The sequence below is a fragment of the Oncorhynchus mykiss genome, chromosome 13, assembly GCF_013265735.2.
Source record: "Oncorhynchus mykiss isolate Arlee chromosome 13, USDA_OmykA_1.1, whole genome shotgun sequence".
Lineage (NCBI taxonomy): Eukaryota > Metazoa > Chordata > Actinopteri > Salmoniformes > Salmonidae > Oncorhynchus > Oncorhynchus mykiss.
In genome coordinates, this window is record NC_048577.1 from 48,320,700 (window position 1) to 48,344,966 (window position 24,267).

Sequence of the window (24,267 nt, forward strand, 5' to 3'; positions counted from 1 at the left end):
CTCCCCTCTCTCCCCTCTCTCCCTCTCTCCCCTCTCTCCCCTCTCTCCCTCTCTCCCCTCTCTCCCCTCTCTCTCCCTCTCTCCCTCTCTCTCCCTCTCTCCCTCTCTCCCTCTCTCTTCCTCTCTCCCCCTCTCTCCCTCTCTCTCCCTCTCTCTCCCTCTCTACCTCTCCTTCTCTCCCCTCTCTCCCTCTCTCCCTCTCTCTTCCTCTCTCCCCCTCTCTCCCTCTCCTTCTCTCCCCTCTCTCCCGCTCTCCCTTCTCTCAACACTGCAAATATTGACTATTTGCATCAACTTCATGTAATTGTCAATGAAAGCCTTTGACACTTATGAAATGCTTGTAATTATACTTCAGTATTCCATGGTAACATCTGACAAAAATATCTAAAGACACTGAGGCAGCAAACTTTGTGGAAATTAATATTTGTGTCATTCTCAAAACTTTGGGCCACGACTGTACATTCAGACTGTGTGCCCTCAGGCCCCTACTCCACCACTACCACATATATACAGGACAGAATCCATGTGTACGTGTGTGTATAGGGCATATGCGCTAGTGTGTGTGTGTGTGTATGGTACATATGCTATAGTGTGTGTATATTTAAAGTTTGCCACAAGCCACCTGGGAGACACACCAAACATGTGGAAGAAGATGCTCTGGTCAGATGAAACCAAAATTGAACTTTTTGGCAACAATGCAAAACGTTATGTTTGGCGTAAAAGCAACACAGCTCATCACCCTGAACACACCATCCCCACTGTCAAACATGGTGGTGGCAGCATCATGGTTTGGGCCTGCTTTTCTTCAGCAGGGACAGGGAAGATGGTTAAAATTGATGGGAAGATGGATGGAGCCAAATACAGGACCATTCTGGAAGAAAACCTGATGGAGTCTGCAAAAGACCTGAGACTGGGACGGAGATTTGTCTTCCAACAAGACAATGATCCAAAAGATAAAGCAAAATCTACAATGGAATGGTTCAAAAATAAACATATCCAGGTGTTAGAATGGCCAAGTCAAAGTCCAGACCTGAATCCAATCGAGAATCTGTGGAAAGAACTGAAAACTGCTGTTCACAAATGCTCTCCATCCAACCTCACTGAGCTCGAGCTGTTTTGCAAGGAGGAATGGGAAAACATTTCAGTCTCTCGATGTGCAAAACTGATAGAGACATACCCCAAGCGACTTACAGCTGTAATCGCAGCAAAAGGTGGCGCTACAAAGTATTAACTTAAGGGGGCTGAATAATTTTGCACGCCCAATTTTTCAGTTTTTGATTTGTTAAAAAAGTTTGTAATATCCAATAAATGTCGTTCCACTTCATGATTGTGTCCCACTTGTTGTTGATTCTTCACAAAAAAATACAGTTTTATATCTTTATGTTTGAAGCCTGAAATGTGGCAAAAGGTCGCAAAGTTCAAGGGGGCCGAATACTTTCGCAAGGCACTGTACTCCTGTATCCCCCCTATATACCCCTATATACCCCTGTATCCCCCTATATACACCCATAAATACCCCTGTATCCCCCCTATATACCCGTGTATCCACCCTATATACCGCTATATACCCCTGTATCCCCCAAATATATACCCCTATATACCCTGTATCCCCCTATATACCCCTATATACCCCTGTATCCCCGCTATACACCCCTATATACCCCTGTATCCCCCCTATATACTCCTGTATCCCCCCTATATACCCCCTATCCCCCCTATATACCCCTATATACCCCTGTATCCACCCTATATACCCCTGTATCCGCCCTATATACCCCTATATACCCATATATCCGCCCTATATACCCCTATATCCCCCTGTATCCCCTCTATGTATCCCTGTATCCCCCCTATATACTCCTGTATCCTCCATATATACCCCTATATCCCCCTGTATCCCCCTATGTACCCATGTATCCCCCCTATATACCCTTATATACCCCTGTATCTGCTCTATATACCCCTGTATCCCCCCTATATACACCCCTATATACCCCTGTATCCCACCTTGTATCCCCCTGTATACCCACTATATCCCTCTCCATCCCCCTTGTATCCCCCTGTATCCCCCGTATATACCCCTGTATCCCCCCTATATCCCCTCTATATCCCCATGTGTCCCCCTTGTATCCCCCTGTATCCCCACTATATCCCTCTGTATCCCCCCGTATCCCTCTGTATCCCCACTATATCCCCTCTATATCCCCCTGTATCCCCCCTATATACCCCTGTATCCCCGCTATATACCGCTATATACCCCTGTATCCCCCCTATATACCTCTGTATCCCCCCTATATCCCCCTATATACCCCTGTATCCGCCCTATATACCCCTATATACCCATGTACCCCCCCTATATACCCCTATATCTCCCTGTATCCCCTCTATGTACCCCTGTATCCCCCCTATATACCCCTGTATCTGCCTTATATACCCCTATATCCCCCTGTATCCCCCCTATGTACCCCTGTATCCCGCCTATATACCCCTATATACCCCTGTATCGGCTCTATATACCCCTGTATCCTCCCTATATACACCCCTATATACCCCTGTATCCCCCCGTATCCCTCTGTATCCCCCTTGCATCCCCCTGTATCCCCTGTATATACCCCTGTATCCCCCCTATATCCCCTCTATATCCCCCTGTATCCCCCTTGTATCCCCCTTTGTATTCTCCTACATCCTCCTGCATCCCCCTATATCCCCCTTGTAACCCCCTATATCCCCCTTGTAACCCCCTATATCCCCCCTATAACCCCTCTATATCCCCCTTGTACCCCCTATATTCCCCTTGTAACCCCCTATATCCCCCTGTATCCCCCTTGTATCCCCCTTGTACCCTCCTACATCCTCCTGCATCACCCTATATCCCCCTATATCCCCCTTGTAACCCCCTATATCCCCCCTGTATCCCCTCTACACTACCTCCATCAACACATCATCACACAAGTAAACACTGAGACACAACCCCTCCTCAAGTCCCTACACATTCCTCCATCTTCTACTGTACAGATAGTGTATAACTACTGTGTCTGTACTTCAGAAACACTTCCCATCCCACAGCTAAGGGCAGGAATCACAGATTCTGAAAGAGTCTGTAGGAAAAGATCTGCCTAAATGTATAGTCAGCATTCTTCAAAGAGGATGATATGTAGATGTTTTGCAAAGAGAAGTCTGCCAGGATTGTCAAATCAGTCTGATCAATCCATCAAACATCAAGCAGTATTAGCACAGTAGAGAGAGCTATAGCTTATCCACAGCATACTGGCTTGTAATTCCATTGCGGATTAGCAGCGACAACAGTCAAATATGTATTTACAGTATGCTTTATCCAACACAATCATTATCATCCCCATGCCTCTCCCTTTCCTGTGTGTGTGTGTGTGTGTGTGTGTGTGTGTGTGTGTGTGTGTGTGTGTGTGTGTGTGTGTGTGTGTGTGTGTGTGTGTGTGTGTGTGTGTGCATGAGTGTATGTGCACGTATGTGAGTGTCTGTGTGATGCTGCACTAGGCTCCCACCTTAGCAGGGTCATTATGAAGATGAATAGTGTGATTATAAGGATGAATAAGGTGATTAGGCCTGTTGTCCTTGCTGCTGGGTGCTGAGGCTGCCTACCCCTCAGTAAGGAGGGGACGTAAGCGTGCCTACCACGCCTAACCACCTTACCCAGTCATCCATAGGGTACACATCCATAGGGTACACATCCATAGGGTACATATCCACGGGGTACACAGCCATAGGGTACACATCCATAGGGTACATATCCATAGGGTACACATCCATAGGGTACATATCCACAGGGTACACATTCATAGGGTACATATCCATGTGGTATATATCCATAGTGTACATATCCATAGGGTACACATCCATAGTGTACATATCCATAGTGTACACATCCATATGGTACATATCCATAGTGTACATATCCATAGGGTACACACCCATATGGTACATATCCATGTGGTACATATCCATAGGGTACATATCCATAGTGTACATATCCATAGGGTACACTTTAAGGACTTTTGAAAGACTAGCCCTTGGGCTTAAATAGATCCTAATCAAATCTAATGATACCAGGACAAGGGAGATTCATTGTGTTCAGCTGAGTGCTGAGCTCTAGTCATGTCCTTAGTAGCTGTTTTGTATGTTTGCTGCTAAATAATACTACAGTGAGCTCCAAAAGTATTGGGACAGTGACATGTTTTGTTGTTGTTTTGGCTCTGTACTCCAGCACTTTGGACTTTAAATAATACATTGACTATGAGGTTCAAGTGCAGACTGTCATTTTTAATCTGAGGGTATTTTTATCCATAATGGGTGAACCGTTTAGAAATTACAGCACTTTTTGTACATAGTCCCACCAGTTTAGGGGATTAAAGTAATGGGACAAATTAACTTACATGTGTATTAAAGTTGTCAAAAGTTTAGTATTTGGTCCAATAGTCATAGCACGCAATGACTACATCAAGCTTTGTCTCTACAAATTAGTTGGATGCATTTGCTGTTTGTTTTGGTTGAGTTTCAGATTATTTTGTACCCAATAGAAATGAATGGTAAATAATGTATTGTGTCATTTTGGAGTCACTTTTATTGTAAATAAGCATAGAATATGTGTCTAAACACTTCTACATTAATGTGGATGCTACCATGGTTACGGATAATCCTGAATGAATTGTGAATAATGATGAGTGAGATAGTTACAGGCGCACAAATATCATACCCCCACGACATGTTAACCTCTCACCATTACAGTAACAGGGGAGGTTAGTATTTTTGGAGGGGTATGATATTTGTGAGTCTAGAACTTTCTCAGTCATCATTATTCATGATTCATTCAGGATTATCCGTAACCATGGTAGCATCCACATTAATGTGTGGTAGCATCCAACACATCTGTAGAGTCACAAGTGTGATGTAGTCCAAAGTGCAGGAGAAGAAAGACAAAACTGTATATGTTATTGTAAGTTGTAAACGATCAAATAATATTTGGACTTCCTTCACTCTGCGGTCCAACTCATCCCAAACCATCTCAATTGGGTTGAGGTCAAGTGATTGTGGAGGCCAGGTCATCTGATGCAGCAGTCCATCACTCTCCTTCTTGGTCAAATAGCCATTACACAGGCTGGAGGTGTGTTGGGTCATTATCCTGTTGAAAAACAAATGATAGTTCCACTAAGCGCAAACCAGATGGGATGGTGTATTGCTGAAGAATGCTGTGGTAGCCATGCTGGTTAAGTGTGCCTTGAATTCTAAATAAATCACTGGTAGTGTCACCAGCAAAGCACCCCCACACCATCCTCCTCCATGCTTCACGGTGGGAGCCACACATACGGAGATAATCCGTTCACCTACTCTGTGTCTCACAAAGACACGGCGGTTAGAACCAAAAAGCTCAAATTTAGACTCATCAGACCAAAGGACAGATTTCCACCGGTCTAATGTCCATTGCTCGTGTTTCTTGGCCAAAGCAAGTCTCTTCTTCTTATTGGTGTCCTTTAGTAATGGTCTCTTTGCAGCAATTCTACCATGAAGGCTTGATGTTGACATGTGTCTGTTACTTGAACTCTGTGAAGCATTTATTTGGGCTGCAATTTCTGAGGCTGGTAGCTCTAATAAACTTATCCTCTGCAGCAGAGGTAACTCTGGGTCTTCCTTTCCTGTGGCGGTCCTCATGGGAGCCAGTTTCTTCATAGTGCTTGATGGTTTTTGTGACTCCACTTGAAGAAACTTTAAAAGTTCTTGAACTTTTCCGTATTGGCTGACTTTCATGTCTTAAAGTAATGATGCACTATCGTTTATTTTTGCTTATTTGAGGTGTTCTTGCCATAATATGGACTTGGTCTTTTACCAAATAGGGCTATCTTCTGTATACCACCCCTACCTTGTCACAACACAACTGATTGGCTCAAACGCATTAAGAAGGAAAGAAATTCCACAAATTAACTTTTAACAAGACACACCTGTTAATTGAAATGCATTTCAGGTGACTACCTCATGAAGCTGGTTGAGAGAAAGCCAAGAGTGTGCAAAGCTGTCATCAAGGTAACGGGTGACTACTTTGAAGAATCTCAAATATAAAATATATTTAGATTTGTTTAACACTTTTTTGGTTACTACATGATTCCATATGTGTTATTTCATAGTGTTGATGTTTTCACTATTATTCTACAATGTAGAAAATAGTAAAAATAAAGATGACCCCTTGAATGAGTAGGTGTGTCCAAACTTGACTGGTACTGTATAGAATGTTGCTAACATGTAGAGGTCGATGCGCAGGGGTAGCCGAATGCTATGTTATACTAATCTTGGTTAGCAACATAAAGGTGTAGGGCAGCTTAGTGAGTAGGAACACTGCATAAAGCCAAGTGAGCAGTGAGTCAGTCCAGGGGTTAAACGCATCACTAGATTGGCCAAAACATCAGCTCCACCCATGTGATCATCTTCAAGTGGGCCCCAGATAACTGTCTCCATGGCAACCCCCACACCAGGAATCTCTTTTTTTTTCACAGCAACTGGTTATGATGTCCACATGGCAACGGCTGCCAAGGGGGCAGTGCAGGGGGGTAGAAGGGGGGGGGGGGGGGATGTGTGGGGGTGGCTGCTGCTGACGCACTAGGTGGCTGCCTGCAAACTTTTCCAGAATTCCGCCCACCGGCACAGAAGTAAGCACTCGGCTGGAATCCGGTGCACCAAGCTGCGTTTCCTCTCTCTTTTTCTCTCTGTCTGTCTCTCAACCTCGAACAACGCCTCCTACTTGAACCAGGCCTGTTGACCCTCCCTTCTTCATCCAGCCACAGAACCTCATAGCACATCCTCCATGGTTATGTCCCAGAACAACAAACTACTGCCTGTGTTTCGGGAGCTGTGGTGGTGACACTACTGTTAAGAGGTCAGTGTGTGTGGGCGGGCCCTCCTGTGTGTCTGTCTGTGGCTAGGGGTCTGGGGATTGGCCGGTTCTCTATGTTCTGTTCTGTTGTGTCCTAAGGGAATCTCTGGAGTCTTAGACACCACTGATGGATGACAGCAGCAGCAGCAGCAGTAGAGGGGGTGGTTAAGGAAGAGGAGGAATGCTTAGCTCTCTCACCTGCGTCCATACACTCACACACACACACACACACACACATATTGTCAAGGATGAGTGTTTTAATCTTTCTTTACCAGGACTGAGCTGACAGTGTCAAGATCATGTCTAGACATTGTTGTTTTTGTTTGGGCACAAGTGTCACATCCAAAATGTATTACACAGGTAGTAGGGAGAGCATTTCCAGATGTCATATTAGTTGAAGAAGGTGGGTCAGTTGGTAATTGAACACTCCCAATTATCTTGAATAATCCCTCAGTAATCTTTTCCTGTGAATGGAAATTGTGTGGAAAGAAAATGTGTTGGGAGTCAAAGATTATAATGAAAATAAAAATCACCATTTCTTCTGTCGTAATTTGGCCCATTGTATCTGGCGGCTCCCCGGGTTTTATGGGCCAGTGCTTATTTCTATCAGCCGGACGTTGGGAGAGAGAGCGAAAAAGAGAGAGGGGGGGAAAGAGAGTAAGAGAGAGGGGAGAGACAGACAGAGAGAAAAAAGAATGAGATAGTATGGTTTCCGTAGAAGTGGGGAAAAAATCCAAAGCAAGGGCCTCCCGAGTGGCGCAGTGGTCTTATGCACTGCATCGCAGTGCTAGCTGTACCACTAAAGACCCTAGGTTCGAGCCCAGGCTCTGTCGCAGCCAGCTGTTCCCAGGAGATCCGTGGGGCGAATTGGCCTAGTGTCCTCCAGGTTAGGGAGGGTTTGGCCGGTAGGGATATCCTCGTCTCATCACGCACTAGCAACTCCTGTGGCGGGCCGGGCACAGTGCACACTGACCAGGTCACTTGCTTCCTCCGACACATTGGTGCGGCTGGCTTCCGGGTTGGATGCGCGCTGTGTTAAGAAGCAGTGCGGCTTGGTTGGGTTGTGTTTCAGAGGACGCATGTCTCTCCCGAGCCCGTACAGGAGTTGTAGCGATGAGACAAGACAGTAACTACTAAACAATTGGATACCATGAAATTGGGGAGAAAAGGGGGTAAAAAATAAATAAATAATACAAATCTAAAGCACCAGGGCCAAGAATCCTCTCCTCAGTGAAAGCCAGAGAGAAAAATGTTACTTTTCTAGCTTGAGGAGATAACCAGAAGGCAGCCCAGCAGGGGCATTGGAAAAAGTGCCTCTGTGTGATTCTTTAACAGTTAACCCCGACCTTGGAATGTATTGATTTCAATATGAGTATTTTTATTCAGAATGTTGATCCCAACATGACGGTCATGCCAATAGAGTAGGACTCCCCAGAGCAGAGGCCAATTTACAAATCACAGCCTCATCACTGGAATCTCCCCATGAAGACACAACCTTGGAAACATACTATACAGCCATCTCTAGGGAACAGAAAATGGGGACACATCGACTGGAAAATCCAGGGGCTGAGCAGGCCAGGAGCCTCTGTGGGATGGGCGATTGTAAATCTACACCCACCCACCAGCCCCACTCACTTGACCTTGTCCACCTCCCTCTTCTTCCTCCTCTCCTCTCCTGAATGGATCTCAGTCTCCCCCTGGTCTGCTCTAGTATTGAAGTGCTTTATGGCAGTGTGGGGCAGGGAGGACAGGAAAGGACCTAGGTGTTAGGCCATAGCTCATCCCCACAGTAGGGGTCATGGTGGCCAGTGGTCGTTAGGGTGATTGAGAAAGTCCAGCGCTGATCCCTAGTATGGAGCCAGCTGATGGGACCCAGTGGGTCGGTCAGTGCAGGAGAGTCCCATGGCCTGGCTCTGCTCTTAATGTTAACTGCTTTATAAATGATTAGCACAAGACGTATACGCCCAGTTAGAAGGCTAGCTATACTTGCAATGCCTCGATTGCTTTTTAATACCAAGCACTTTCATCAGGGCTGAGTATGTACTGACATGATGCTATTGTAGTACTACAGCTTGCTATAGTGAGCAACCCTCAGATAGAGGTAAAATAGTGGATACTATGGCCTGTCTGTAAATGCTGAATGAAGATGTCGTGACCCACCAGACACCTGTTGTGGGTCCCCTGCCAGATGGGCCTCCCCCTCTGCCCCCTACTCTCCCCCCTCCTCCCTCTCCTCCCTTCCTCCCCCTCTCCTCCCTCCACCCTCCCCCTCCCTTCCCTTATCTCCCCTTCTCCCCCCTTCGCCCTCCTCCTCCCTTCCTCCTCCCTTCTCTCCCCCTCTCCCCCCTCCACCCTTCACCCTTCCCACGGTCACACACTTTTGTACGGGAGGTTTCCGAAAATGAATAATGTTAGTATAAAACATTTACCAGCGTGCTGAGTTTACATGTCTGACAAGAGAAGGACAGTTTGGAGCGGCTAAGTGTCACATAAATCTTTCAGCGCACTAATTGAAGTGGTTCCCCCAATAGGCTACTCTCTGCAGCTGCATGAACAAGTGACACAACTGTGGACGGGACAGCCATTCTCCCACTCTGTGATGTCAGCTGTTGATAAGACAAAGTGCACTGTGGGTGGATTCTGTGTTCTCAATGTTATAAGTTTTGTTCCGACAACTCCGTGGCGACTGTGCTGTGTAACTACATAAACGTATCCTTATTGAAATGGATTTGAAATGAAAGAGTTCAGGATATTCCTTATTTCTCTCCTTTACTGCATTTGACCCACTTCTTGATAGATGTTATTTATTGTGGAGGCTCAGTGGCTGTACTGTGGTGTCAGTGGTGGTAAGAGTCGCACACTGAGTTTGATATGCTTTTTAGGCCTATGAGTTTCGATCCAACAATGATGAAAGTGTGACAATGGAAGCAGATCTATCCCCCTGTCTTCTGGACTTCAACCTTCTCTCTGTTCATTGCCCTTCCTCTGCCTCTCCCTCTTTCCCATATATTCCTTCCTGTCTCTTGTTAATTGCCGCAGAGCTTGTTGATGGAAATCAATGAGTGCTTTTTGATTATGAGCCAGAGCTGGGGAAGGTGAGAGAGAAGTGGACACACACACACACCGTCAGCACTTTGGACTCTGTCCACCGAGGAAGGATTAGTGTGTGTTTCACACGGAGGTTCCCACACTCCTCTGCTGCGGCCCAACTCCAGCCTAGCAAGGCCTCTGCCAACCGCTCGGTCAAAACTCAATGACATTGGAACAATCACAACATGAAACCTTACCTTAACATGAAACCTGATGAAACCTTAACTACCCTCAGACAGTTAACAGACAGTTACCTCTGTGGTATTAAACACTGTCTCCCCTCAGCCTTCTGTGAGCCCTACCACACACAGTGTGCACAGAAGGAAGAGCAGTGTTAAGTCTGTTTGATAGCTCTTCCTTCAGACACCAGTCGCTTTCATATCCGAGCGGTTCTCGCCGGGGGTCCATTCTCCGTACGTGGGGTCCATTCACAAAACCAGCACCCCACCCAGCCGCACCCGCGGCACCCATCCTGCCTTCCCGCCATCTTCTCCTCGGCAACACCTGGCACCCGGCTAACAAACACCTGTTCACCTAATTAGACAGACACTGGAGGGAGAAGGAGATGAATAAGTTAATGAGTAATCTGGCCCAATCACAAGCCCCGGCGTCTGCTTCCTCCTCGTCTGTTTCCTCCTCGGCAGCAGGGGTGCAGTAATGACCTCTGTATTGGGTGATTCCTTCGCCGTGCGACCTTGAGTGACCCCATCACGGATGGACCTTCTGTGGTACCACAGCATGGAGGAATGGAGGGATGAAGGTATAGAGAAAAGTGGGAAGTGGGAAGAAGGACAGGCCAGGCCAGGCCAGGCAGGATGCCTCCTGAAAGGGCAGAGTGAGTGACTTGGCAGCCTGGGCACTGAGGCGTCAGCCAAATGAATGAGCATTAGGAGATGAGGTTCCCACTGCACAGCAGTTGGAGCCGCTCCAGGTCTCACCAGCTGTGCCACTCTTGTTTACAAGCCGCCACCTGCTGCCGGAGAGGCTTCCATTCTGACTAGCAACCTCAGGCTCGCATGACCACCAAAGCCAGACCAGGGCATGTGCTGCCTGGGCTAGGGAAACCCAGTCCCTGGTGCTTATGAGAAGGGCAGAGCGCCCACTCCTCTGTGGAGTTTCATCATCATGTTTCCTAACATCGCTGTGTGTTACATTTACATACATACAGGCAGGGGTACAACTTTGGTTTTGGGTTAGAGGAGGGTTTGGCTGGCAGGGATGTGCTTGTCCCATCGCGCTCTAGCGCCTCCTGTGGCGGGCATGCGCTGACACGGTCGCCAGGTGTACGGTGTTTCCTCCAACACATTGGTGTGGCTGGCTTCCGGCTTAAGCGGGCATTCTGTCAGGAAGCAGTTTTGCTTGGTTGGATCGGCTTGGTTGGATCGTTTTTTTGAGGACGCATGGCTCTCGTCCTTCTCATCTCCCGGGTCCGTACGCGAGTTGCAGGGATGAGACAAGACTGTAACTACCAATTGGATACCACGAAATTGGGTAGAAAAAGGGGTAAATGTAATATATATATATATATATATACAACAAAAAAATCACAAAATAGCTAATGGTTCAGAGCTTGCAAAACGGCAGCCATCTAGAACGGATGTAATGACTAAATGTCCAGGAGCCTATCACTCATTATATATTCATCTCTCTGCTGCCCACACAAACAAATCACTGGCCCTTATGTTTCACACACCGGAACTGGATCCACATCCTCCTCCATTCCTCCGTGCTCCAGGTATCCCCAAAACACGCATCCATCCATCCCTCCCTCCCTTCATCACTTGACCTCCTCCCGTGTCTCACCATCCCTTCCTTCCTGCAGGTGTACAATACCTTCACTTAAGTGCTGTGTTGCTCCATAATAATTCATCTGTTCTATTCAAATATTCCTGTGGATCTCACAAGCCCTTTCTTTATGTTGTTATGTTATGGTGGTGTTTCCTTTATTATGGCAGTTACATGTACACTCATAACTACATGGGTTGGAACTTACTCAGGTCACGCTTTGTGTTGCCATGGCGTTTCTCTTGGTTCTATTAATATTTTTCCTCTGTGACTGCTTCTCTGACCCTGTGTGTTTTCTCTCTTGTTTCTCCTCCAGGGAACTTTAAAGGGATGTGTAAACAGATAGATCACTTTCCTGAGGACACGGACTATGAAGCGGACACCTCTGAGTACTTCTTACGTGAGTCTCCTCTCTTTGGCTTTCACTTTTACAGTACAGAGGAACCAGTGAGCCTCAAGGGATACGTGTGGTCTGGACATCCCATCTGCGCATTTGATACTGTATTGTAGTGAATAGTGTAAATACTACACAAATACTACACAAATGTACAACTGTGTAGTTTCTAATCTTGTTAAGAGAGGGTAGTATTTAATATGAGGTAACCTTCAATCAGGTGACAAGGGGGGACAGAAATCAGCCAAAAACGCATCCTCTTACTTCCACTGACAACTTGTTCATATTTAATACCTGAGCCCACTTTCCCACCCAGCCCCTGACAGTCAATACAGTGACAATAGTTCTGGTGGGCCTGTGTGTTATTTTATATATCTCTAAACTGTATCCTGCTTTTAGTGAGTGCCTGTCTGTCTGGTCTGAACTCCTCCTCTCCTGGCTGTTTTTACTGCCTGCCATGTGTAACGTAACGTGCAGTATTACAGTCTGCTGTGTACCCTGTAAACTCACCACATTGATTTGTGCTCTGTTTTCCTCACTGCTAACAAGACATGGAAATGAGTGTCAAACAAGCTGCGGTAATAATCCTAAAATTACATGATTTCAATGCCAACAGATTGTATTTGAATTTATACCTTTATTTAACTAGACAAGTCAGTTAAGAACAAATTCTTTACTTCAATGATGGCCCTAAGTGGGTTAACTACCTGTTCAGGGGCAGAACAACAGATTTGGCCCTTGTCAGCTCAGGGATTTGAACTTGCAACCCTCCGGTTACTAGTTTAACACTCTAACCACTAGGCTACCCTGCCGCCCCATACCCAGCTACCCTGCCAAATTCCATCATTTAGAATTTGTATTAGGGTATTGAATTTGAATGTAATATTTTAGAATTTGTATTAGGGTATTGAATTTGAATGTAATATTTTAGAATTTGTATTAGGGTATTGAATTTGTATTAGGGTATTGAATTTGAATGTAATATTTTAGAATTTGTATTAGGATATTGAATTTGTATTAGGGTATTGAATTTGTATTAGGGTATTGAATTTGTATTAGGGTATTGAATTTGTATTAGGGTATTGAATTTGTATTAGGGTATTGAATTTGTATTAGGGTATTGAATTTGTATTAGGGTATTGAATTTGAATGCAATATTTTTGAATTTGTATTAGGGTATTGAATTTGTATTAGGATATTGAATTTGTATTAGGGTATTGAATTTGTATTAGGGTATTGAATTTGTATTAGGGTATTTAATTTGTATTAGGGTATTGAATTTGTATTAGGGTATTGAATTTGTATTAGGGTATTGAATTTGTATTAGGGTATTGAATTTGTATTAGGGTATTGAATTTGTATTAGGGTATTGAATTTGTATTAGGGTATTGAATTTGTATTAGGGTATTGAATTTGAATGTAATATTTTAGAATTTGTATTAGGGTATTGAATTTGAATGTAATATTTTAGAATTTGTATTAGGGTATTGAATTTGTATTAGGGTATTGAATTTTTATTAGGGTATTGAATTTGTATTAGGGTATTGAATTTGTATTAGGGTATTGACTTTGTATTAGGGTATTGCATTTGTATTAGGGTATTGAATTTGTATTAGGGTATTGAATTTGTATTAGGGTATTGAATTTGTATTAGGGTATTGAATTTGTATTAGGGTATTGAATTTGAATGTAATATTTTTGAATTTGTATTAGGGTATTGAATTTGTATTAGGATATTGAATTTGTATTAGGGTATTGAATTTGTATTAGGGTATTGAATTTGTATTAGGGTATTGAATTTGTATTAGGGTATTGAATTTGTATTAGGGTATTGAATTTGTATTAGGGTATTGAATTTGTATTAGGGTATTGCATTTGTATTGGGGTATTGAATTTGTATTAGGGTATTGAATTTGTATTAGGGTATTGAATTTGTATTAGGGTATTGAATTTGTATTAGGGTATTGAATTTGAATGTAATATTTTAGAATTTGTATTAGGGTATTGAATTTGAATGTAATATTTTAGAATTTGTATTAGGGTATTGAATTTGTATTAGGGTATTGAATTTTTATTAGGGTATTGAATTTGTATTAGGGTATTGAATTTGTATTAGGGTATTGAATTTGTATTAGGGTATTGAATTTGTATTAGGGTATTGAATTTGAATGTAATATTTTAGAATTTGTATTAGGGTATTGAATTTGTATTAGGGTATTGAATTTGAATGTAATATTTTAGAATTTGTATTAGGATATTGAATTTGTATTAGGGTATTGAATTTGTATTAGGGTATTGGATTTGTATTAGGGTATTGAATTTGTATTAGGGTATTGAATTTGTATTAGGGTGTTGAATTTGTATTAGGGTATTGAATTTGAATGTAATATTTTTGAATTTGTATTAGGGTATTGAATTTGTATTAGGATATTGAATTTGTATTAGGGTATTGAATTTGTATTAGGGTATTGAATTGGTATTAGGGTTTTCAATTTGTATTAGGGTATTGAATTTGTATTAGGGTATTGAATTTGTATTAGGGTATTGAATTTGTATTAGGGTTTTGAATTTGTATTAGGGTATTGAATTTGTATTAGGGTATTGCTTTTGTATTAGGGTATTGAATTTGTATTAGGGTATTGAATTTGTATTAGGGTATTGAATTTGTATTAGGGTATTGAATTTGTATTAGGGTATTGAATTTGTATTAGGGTATTGAATTTGAATGTAACATTTTAGAATTTGTATTAGGGTATTGAATTTGAATGTAATATTTTAGAATTTGTATTAGGGTATTGAATTTGTATTAGGGTATTGAATTTTTATTAGGGTATTGAATTTGTATTAGGGTATTGAATTTGTATTAGGGTATTGAATTTGTATTAGGGTATTGAATTTGAATGTAATATTTTAGAATTTGTATTAGGGTATTGAATTTGTATTAGGGTATTGAATTTGTATTAGTGTATTGAATTTGTATTAGGGTATTGAATTTGTATTAGGGTATTGAATTTGTATTAGTGTATTGAATTTGTATTAGGGTATTGAATTTGTATTAGGGTATTGAATTTGAATGTAATATTTTTGAATTTGTATTAGGGTATTGAATTTGTATTAGGGTATTGAATTTGTATTAGGGTATTGAATTTGAATGTAATATTTTTGAATTTGTATTAGGGTATTGAATTTGTATTAGGATATTGAATTTGTATTAGGGTTTTGAATTTGTATTAGGGTATTAGGGTATTGAATTTGTATTAGGGTATTGCATTTGTATTAGGGTATTGAAATTGTATTAGGGTATTGAATTTGTATTAGGGTATTGAATTTGTATTAGGGTATTGAATTTGTATTAGGGTATTGAATTTGAATGTAACATTTTAGAATTTGTATTAGGGTATTGAATTTGAATGTAATATTTTAGAATTTGTATTAGGGTATTGAATTTGTATTAGGGTATTGAATTTTTATTAGGGTATTGAATTTGTATTAGGGTATTGAATTTGTATTAGGGTATTGAATTTGAATGTAATATTTTTGAATTTGTATTAGGGTATTGAATTTGTATTAGGGTATTGAATTTGTATTAGGGTATTGAATTTGAATGTAATATTTTTGAATTTGTATTAGGGTATTGAATTTGTATTAGGGTATTGAATTTGTATTAGGGTTTTGAATTTGTATTAGGGTATTGAATTTGTATTAGGGTATTGAATTTGTATTAGGGTATTGAATTTGTATTAGGATATTGAATTTGTATTAGGGTTTTGAATTTGTATTAGGGTATTGAATTTGTATTAGGGTATTGAATTTGTATTAGGGTATTGAATTTGTATTAGGATATTGAATTTGTATTAGGGTATTGAATTTGTATTAGGATATTGAATTTGTAATGCACAAACTTGTATTCCATGATTGTAAACTGAATTGAGTGAATATTGCTTTCAGTTTTAAAATGAAATTTACATTTAGTTGAATATTAAAATTCAATATTTATATATTCATTTTCAATATGATAGATATTGCATTCACTGTCTGTGTATCAAGTTTACAAACTATCATTTCAAGTTTATAAAAGTTTTATATATTAAACTTCTCGGATGCGTTTAGATTAAGTTTTTAAGTTCAGGTCTCTAAATTCAGATTCAAAACCAGAGACAACATCCTGGCACTTTGCCAGCCAGGAAAAGTAGAGGAGAACAGGTAGATTGAAATGCTCACTGTGATAAACAGAAGCTTCTGGTGGTTTCTGAAGTCAATGTGGCATGTTGAATTCATTTTTTCCTATGAATTTGGCTCTAGCATTTGAACCGTTTTGGCTATGAGCTCTTATGACCCCATTCCTGAAAGACACTCTGGAACATGGTCATGCCTTCTGTTTCCCTCTATGAGGATTGTTAGAAGGGAGTGTCATAAAAACTGCAATTTGTCCCCAATAAGAACATACTGTAGTTGAATAGCCCTTCTAAGGATAGCCTTTCCACTCCCTATTTAATGTTTCTCTTGGGACTAACTGGGATCAAAACATGTCTCCCGCATCTCACAAGATTCCTGTGAGTGTGAGACTTAGATGTCTACGATGCTCAAACCCAAATGATGGGTTTTGTTTATTTTCATAGAACAATACACAGTTTCAACACAGTATTGAGAGTTTCAAACAAATGAGTTAAACTAACACTACCTCTGCATATTGACCTAGTACATTCAAAAAGACCTGCAAGGTCCCCTCCTTTTTCCCCTGAACAGTTCTCTCAAAGTATAGGAAAAGGAAAATGTCATTTTACCATAAACAACCCATTGGGTGGATCAGTGCTTTGATCCAATTGATTAGCACACATTTCCATGTTACGAGCAGTGCCTCGGCCCCACGCCTGTTTAACAATGCTCCAGACATTTGACCCCTCCCTTCCCCCACCCAGTGATGCTCAACTGAACTGGATTCAGGTTGTGTTCATCTCCTGGTCTCCATCAGAACAGACAGTAATTGAAGCCCACTCTGACAGAAGAGGAGAACGGAGCAGTGTGTGTTACTGCCAGTCCTGGAGATGAAGCCTAACCAATTAGGCTGTGTTTGACTTAACGCTCTGAGCGACTGTGCTCGTCCATATGTGCCGGAGAGGACGGTTATGATAACAGCTCTGGTAATGATTCTAACGATGATGAAGCCTTAACGAAGCCGGATCAGCCCTAGCGAAGCTGGTCCTTAACGAGGTGCCCGAAGTCACTGGCCTTGACAGGGGCGCAGGGGCGAGGTGACACTGCGGATCTCAGACCATGCACCCATGCACGCGCGTGTGTGTGTGCGTGTGTGCGTGTGTGCGTGTGCGTGTGTGCGTGTGCGTGTGTGCGTGTGTGTGTGTGTGTGTGTGTGTCTGTGTGTGTGTGTGTGTGTGCGCGTTCTTGCGTGCGTGCGTGTGCTTGTGCATATGTTTTAACCGCTTCCTGCTCTGCGATTTGACGAGAGAGCCACAGTGCTCCCAGTTGCTTGCCAATTAGGACACTCACATCCATAAATATTTCAGCCTCCTTCCTATATAGGTCAGGCCTCTATCTCCCTCTCTCTCCCCGAACACCCGTCTGTGACTGGCATGTCTTTTTAGTCTGGAGTTGTACCTCTGTACTTTAGTGACAAAGTGAGCCCCCATTCAGTCCACTCAGTGTGTCTGTGTGTCTGCGTTTGTATGTTTGTGTTACATTTGTGTGTTCTTTTCTGTGAAGTTCGGGCAGGGTGAGGTCATGAGGGTACAGTAGGCCACATTGGGATAGGTTCAGAGAGAGGTGGATGTCATACTGTAGCTTTAATATCTCCGCTGCCTGTTTCATCGTAGCCAGGATGATGTGGTCTGTGAAGGGAATTCGTTTATATACTTAGCCCATTTGACTTTAGTGGAGGACACACAGCTGGTATTTCCATAATGAGGTGTTGCACAGAGCATCTGGAAAGAGACCAAAGAGAGAGAGAGTATGCCAGCCACTTACAGGGTAGAACGAGAGGGGAAGGGTTATTACCTCAGGTAAAAACCCACAGGAAGTGACATCAGAGGGAGTTCACACTCAGACTGAGGGGACTGGTCTATGATGTATGTAATCCTGTGATTCAGCACCTGCTAGCTCACAGTACACCAGCCTACACCAATATGGGAAGTGAGCAAATCTGACATATACAGAAGAAAGGCACAGAATGTTCTTGAATACGTACGTGCACCACCCCTCCACTTGAACACACACAGACAGACACAGACATAGACACACAGACACAGACACACACATAGCACACACAGACATCCCCAAACACACACACAGTAGCAAGCTGCTTTGCAGTAGTGACTGTGAATCCTCGGCTCTCCCCGTAGCCAGGCGGTTCACACATCCACACACGGTTATATAACCCAGCTAAGGCATACTAAAGTGCCAGTGGGTTTTTAGATCATGCCGTGTTCGAGCTCCCATCATCCACTACTGTACTGGGCGCTAAGCAGCAGAGAGAGAAAGAGAGAAGAGAGGAGTAAAAGAAAACACCCAGTTATGCAAGAAACGGTTGATGCAGGAGGAATTAGAACACCTAAATACATTACTGTGATAGCCACACTTACACATAGAGAGAGATAAAGAGAGAGATACAGAAAGAGAGAGAGAGAGATACAGAGAGAGAGAGATACAGAAAGAGAGAGATACAGGGAGAGATACAGAGGGAGATACAGAAATAGACAGAGAGAGAGATACAGAGAGAGATACAGAAAGAGAGATACAGAGAGAGAGAGAGAGAGAGCGAGAGAGCGAGAGAGAGATACAGAGAGAGAGAAAGAGAGAGAGAGAGAGAGAGAGAGAGATACAGACGGAGCGATACAGACAAAGCGATACAGAGAGAGAGAGATGCAGAGAGAGAGAGAGAGAGATACTGAGAGAGATACAGAGAGAGAGAGAGAGAGAGAGAGAGAGAGAGAGAGAGAGAGAGATACTGAGAGAGAGAAAGAGAAAGAGGGAGAGATACAGAGAGAGAGAGAGAGATACTGAGAGAGAGAAAGAGAAAGAGAGAGAGATACAGAGAGAGAGAGAGAGAGAGAGATACAGAGAGAGAGAGATACAGAGAGAGAGAGATACAGAGAGAGAGATAGAGAGAGAGAGATACAGTTGGAGCAATACAGACAAAGCGATACAGAGAGAGCGATACAGAGGGAGAGAGAGTTACAGAGAGAGATACAGAGAGAGAGATACAGACAAAGCGATACCGAGAGAGAGATACAGAGAGAGAGAGAGAGATCCAGACAAAGAGATACCGAGAGAGAGATACAGAGAGAGAGAGAGAGAGAGATACAGACAAAGCGATACCGAGAGAGTGATACAGAGAGAGAGAGATACAGACAAAGCGATACTGAGAGAGATACAGAGAGAGAGAGAGAGAGAGAGAGAGATACAGACAGAGCGATACAGAGAGAGAGAGATGCAGAGAGAGAGAGAGAGAGAGAGAGAGCGAGAGAGCGAGAGAGAGATACAGAGAGAGAGAAAGAGAGAGAGAGAGAGAGAGAGAGAGAGAGAGAGAGAGAGAGAGCGATACAGACGGAGCGATACAGACAAAGCGATACAGAGAGAGAGAGATGCAGAGAGAGCGAGAGAGAGAGAGAGAGAGAGAGAGAGAGAGAGATACAGAGAGAGAGATACAGAGAGAGAGATAGAGAGAGAGAGATACAGACGGACAAAGCGATACCGAGACAAAGCTATACAGAGAGAGATACTGAGAGAGAAAGAGAGATACTGAGAGAGAGAGAGAGAGAGAGAGAGAGAGAGAGAGAGAGAGAGAGAGAGAGATACTGAGAGAGAGACAGAGAGACAGAGACAGAGAGTCAGATTGAGTAGAAAATACGTTGTGAGTCTTGTTGTAGCTATAGTGGATGTCTGTCAGTAGTGACAACGATGGCAGTCTGTGGTAAAGATGTCTCATGTTTGTGGATCCTAGCCAGGGTTGACTAGGAGTCAGAGCATGGTGTGATGAGCTACATAGTTAATACAGAGAGGGGGGCTGGATTCTGGCCTGATCTGGCCCAATAAAATCAATGGGTCTGGGGTAGGACACACACAGGGGGCTTGCATGTAGGGCAGCAGGGGTGGGACAGTGGGGACGGTGGGGCGATGGGGGGTGTAGGCGACATTGGGGAGATCATTGGTTGTGGCCCAGCATGGGAGTTCCAGAACCAGCTCCAGAGGGGGGATGGACAGCCGGTCGCTCGGCCCTGAGCCCTGGTGGGTCACGCCGGTTCCACCTGAGGCCAGGACCATGGACCATGGTCACAGCCATTGGACCAGAGGGAGGGTCACACCACATGACCTCCACTGCCTCGGTAGAGGATAGTCATCAGGATAATGTGTTAATCATGAGTGACAGCCTTAAAGGGATTCTATTACAGACTATTATTACTATGACTGTCCACTTGGATTTACTGTGTGGTGTTAGGTAGCTGGAGAGAGATGTCACAGTGTAGCTGTGTGACAGTGGTGGCCTAGGCGACAGATATGGAGTCCATCGATAGATACATAAACACATACAGGCCCATAAAGGAAAAGGCAATCATTTTAGTGGCCTGGTGGAGCGAGCAAGTACCAGCGCTCTGACTACACATCTCATTAAGGCTGGAAATATGGAAGCCTCCTCTTATAAACTCAGAGGTGAGAGAATGTACAGTATCTCGTAAACAAAAGGACAGTAACACAGAGATTACACAACCGTTATTTGTGACTGCATATGGACACTTGTTAGCCTTCCTTCACACACACATTGACATATCCACATTGAATGCAGGGTTTCTCTGTACTGACCCATGTTAGTCCGTGCTGTGGTACTATGCTAACAGTGGCTTATCGTGACATAAACCACAGTATTACCAGTCTTATCCATATGTATTGGAGCATCTCTCTGTGCTATCATGCCATTCACTGTTGTACCAGGCTAATTTTAAATTGAGCTTCCTCTGCCCTGTGCTCTGGGCTACTTATCATGCTTTTCTGGCTGATAAGCTAGCTAACAGATTAAGCAGGGTTACTGTTCAGTTTGTTCAAACTAATAGGGCCTCCTCTACCCTGTGGTAGTCTATGGGCTACTTTGCTGTTTGTGTAAACGCTAAGGCTAAGATAAGCTAACACAGACAGCAGTGATTATGTAGGTTACTGTGTTAATGCTAAGCTAACAGAGAGGGAGTAGTGATTCTGGGCTGTTGGTGCTAAGCTAACCCAGAGCAGCTAGCTATGGCACAGTGCTGTCAGGCAGGCAGGCAGATGGGCAGGCCTGATCTATGGGGACATCAGCAGTGGAGTGGAGGGTAATTACAGTAATTGAAATGTGGTCTTTAATTGTCTGAGCAGTCCTGTCATGTGAAGGAACTTCAATGTGTCGGGTGGCCCAGATTCTTTTCCACCGTGCTCCAGTGACCAGTCTGTGTGTGGATGAGTGTGTGAGGGGTGTGTGTAGATAGGGATTTTGCTGTGTGATATGTTATGTTAGTATGACATGATATTCAGTATGATATTCAGTGGGGGACTGCAGTGTCAGAGAGCATGCAGCCCACTTTAGGCCTATGTCGTACAGTACTTTTCCGTGTGAGAAAAAAATTGAGAAAAATGTACTTTGTCTGTGTGCATATAGAGAGTGTACGTGTATAGGGGTGGTGTGAGAGTATGCATACACATGCTTGTGTGCAACTCTGAGGGCATATAATAACTTTGTGAGCATATGTGTGTCACAAGCGGCTGGTGACACAGTAATTTGGGAGGACAGGAGGATAGTAATGGCTGGAACGGCGTAAATGGAATGGTATTAAACACAGCAAACGCGCTGTTTCCATGTGGTTGATACCATTCCATTTCAGGCATTATTATGAGACATCCTCCCCTCACCAGCCTCCTGCAGGAGGCTTCTTGGTTGAGGCTGAGTATTGAGGAGGAGGAGGGCGGCCCTGTATTAATAAGTGTTTGTAGTTTTAAATCAATGTGCCTGGGAGCTGAGGCACCTGATTAGCATGACCCTGTCCTGCACATCAGTACATTCAGTGCTGGGGGAGGCTGATTAAGAGCCAATGCTAATTTCCTCTCACAACGCTGTCAATGAGAGAGGGAGAGAGAAGAGAGAAGAGAAGAAGGTTCAAAGAGATGCCTTTGTCAAGAGAACTGCATATTTATTGGTGTATGTACGTGTGTGTGTGTGTGTGTGTGTGTGTGTGTGTGTGTGTGTGCGTTCATGCATTCGTGCGTTTTTTTGTGTGTATACGACCTACTATTTGGTTTATATGCTGAAGCCATAAACTGGAAATGTACTGGTAAATGGACATGATGTTAAGTGTGAATATGTGTTATGTGGCATTAATGCAATAGAGTGATCCCTGGTTGTGAGTCACTGTGAGTCACTATGGAGCTGTGTTGGGTAGTGTTGGTAGGGGAGAATAGGGTAAGCTGGCTGTGAGTCACTGTGAGTCACTATGGAGCTGTGTTGGGTAGTGTTGGTAGGGGAGAATGGGGTAAGCTGGCTGTGAGTCACTGTGAGTCACTATGGAGCTGTGTTGGGTAGTGTTGGTAGGGGAGAATGTGGTAAGCTGGCTGTGAGTCACTGTGAGTCACTCTGGAGCTGTGTTGGGTAGTGTTGGTAGGGGACAATGTGGTAAGCTGGCTGTGAGTCACTGTGAGTCACTATGGAGCTGTGTTGGGTAGTGTTGGTAGGGGAGAATGTGGTAAGCTGGCTGTGAGTCACTGTGAGTCACTCTGGAGCTGTGTTGGGTAGTGTTGGTAGGGGAGAATGGGGTAAGCTGGCTGTGAGTCACTGTGAGTCACTCTGGAGCTGTGTTGGGTAGTGTTGGTAGGGGAGAATGGGGTAAGCTGGCTGTGAGTCACTGTGAGTCACTCTGGAGCTGTGTTGGGTAGTGTTGGTAGGGGACAATGTGGTAAGCTGGCTCTGAGTCACTGTGAGTCACTCTGGAGCTGTGTTGGGTAGTGTTGGTAGGGGAGAATGGGGTAAGTTGAGCCACCATTGTTTCTACGTCACCATACACAAAATGTCTCATTTGACCAAATATTTAGGAAGAGGTCATAATTTCATGGAGTATGTGAAGGAAAAAAACGTGGTAAGCAAGTTCGGTCCAAAAAACAGATTTTCACCAAGTCAAATCAATTTATTGTGTTGGAGGTTTGTAGCTGTGTGGGCTAATATAGTCATGTTTGCCTTGGGTTAAGTTGAGCCAATGGTAAGTTGAGCAAATGGAAGTGTTTTCTTTCCAGGCATAATACAAGGAATTCTGGATTGGATATGAAGTAACAACAGGGCCTATGTTAAACATGTTTGTTAGGTGTTCAGCCTGTCTTAAAAGATTCTTAAAATGATTCAAATACAAAACAGTGATTGTGATTGTGTTGAATTGTGTTTGGGAAATAAATATAGACCTGGTTTTAAAAAAGGTTGCGGTAATATTTCATTCAGTACAGACATTTGTAGCAGCTAAATGTACCCCGTACCCGGAGTAAGTTGTGCCATGAGACCAGTTGTTTTGGACAAGTTTTGTTTTCAAAACTGTAAAGTTTACATGAATTCTAATTATTTCTAGGGATACGCAACATCCTGAAATATATGTAGATATCTTTATTAGAATGAATACTATATTTCCCTTGATGGAGAGATGCTGAATGTAAACAAAGGCTCACCTTACCCCCCTCTCCCCTACTACTTCATTATGAGGTGATCAGCATGTGTGGAGAGGTGATTAGATACTGTAAAGACACTGATGTGTTACATATGTGTACAATAGTCTGCGTGAAGTCGTGTGTATGAACGGGGTGAGTCAGTGTTCAGGACTGCCACTGCCGCTGCCCAGGTGCCAGCCTAAACTGTAGTTGTGCCAATCAATACAGAGCACACCAGCTCTGTATCTCTGCGGGCAGCCTGGCACGCACACTGGCACGCACACTGGCACGCACACTGGCACGCACACTGGCACTCACAGATAGGCGGCAAAGCGGGGCAGGGCAGCTCTAACAAGCCACTATCAGTCATCACTACGCCTTTCCCATCCTAATAGGAACAATGACAGGCAGGGACAGGGACACATCCATCCCAGGCAGGACTGTTTTC

The 24,267-nt window shown here is 43.4% G+C and overlaps 1 protein-coding gene across 1 annotated transcript in view; it reads left to right on the forward strand.

Moving 5' to 3' along the window:
- The window catches only part of LOC110485200 (voltage-dependent calcium channel gamma-2 subunit), an 81,028-nt gene that overhangs the window by 40,858 nt on the left and 15,903 nt on the right, over positions 1-24,267 (forward strand). The window contains exon 2 of the mRNA XM_036941342.1: positions 12,087-12,170. Coding sequence (XP_036797237.1) covers positions 12,087-12,170 — 84 coding nt within the window. The remainder of the gene's footprint in view (positions 1-12,086; positions 12,171-24,267) is intronic.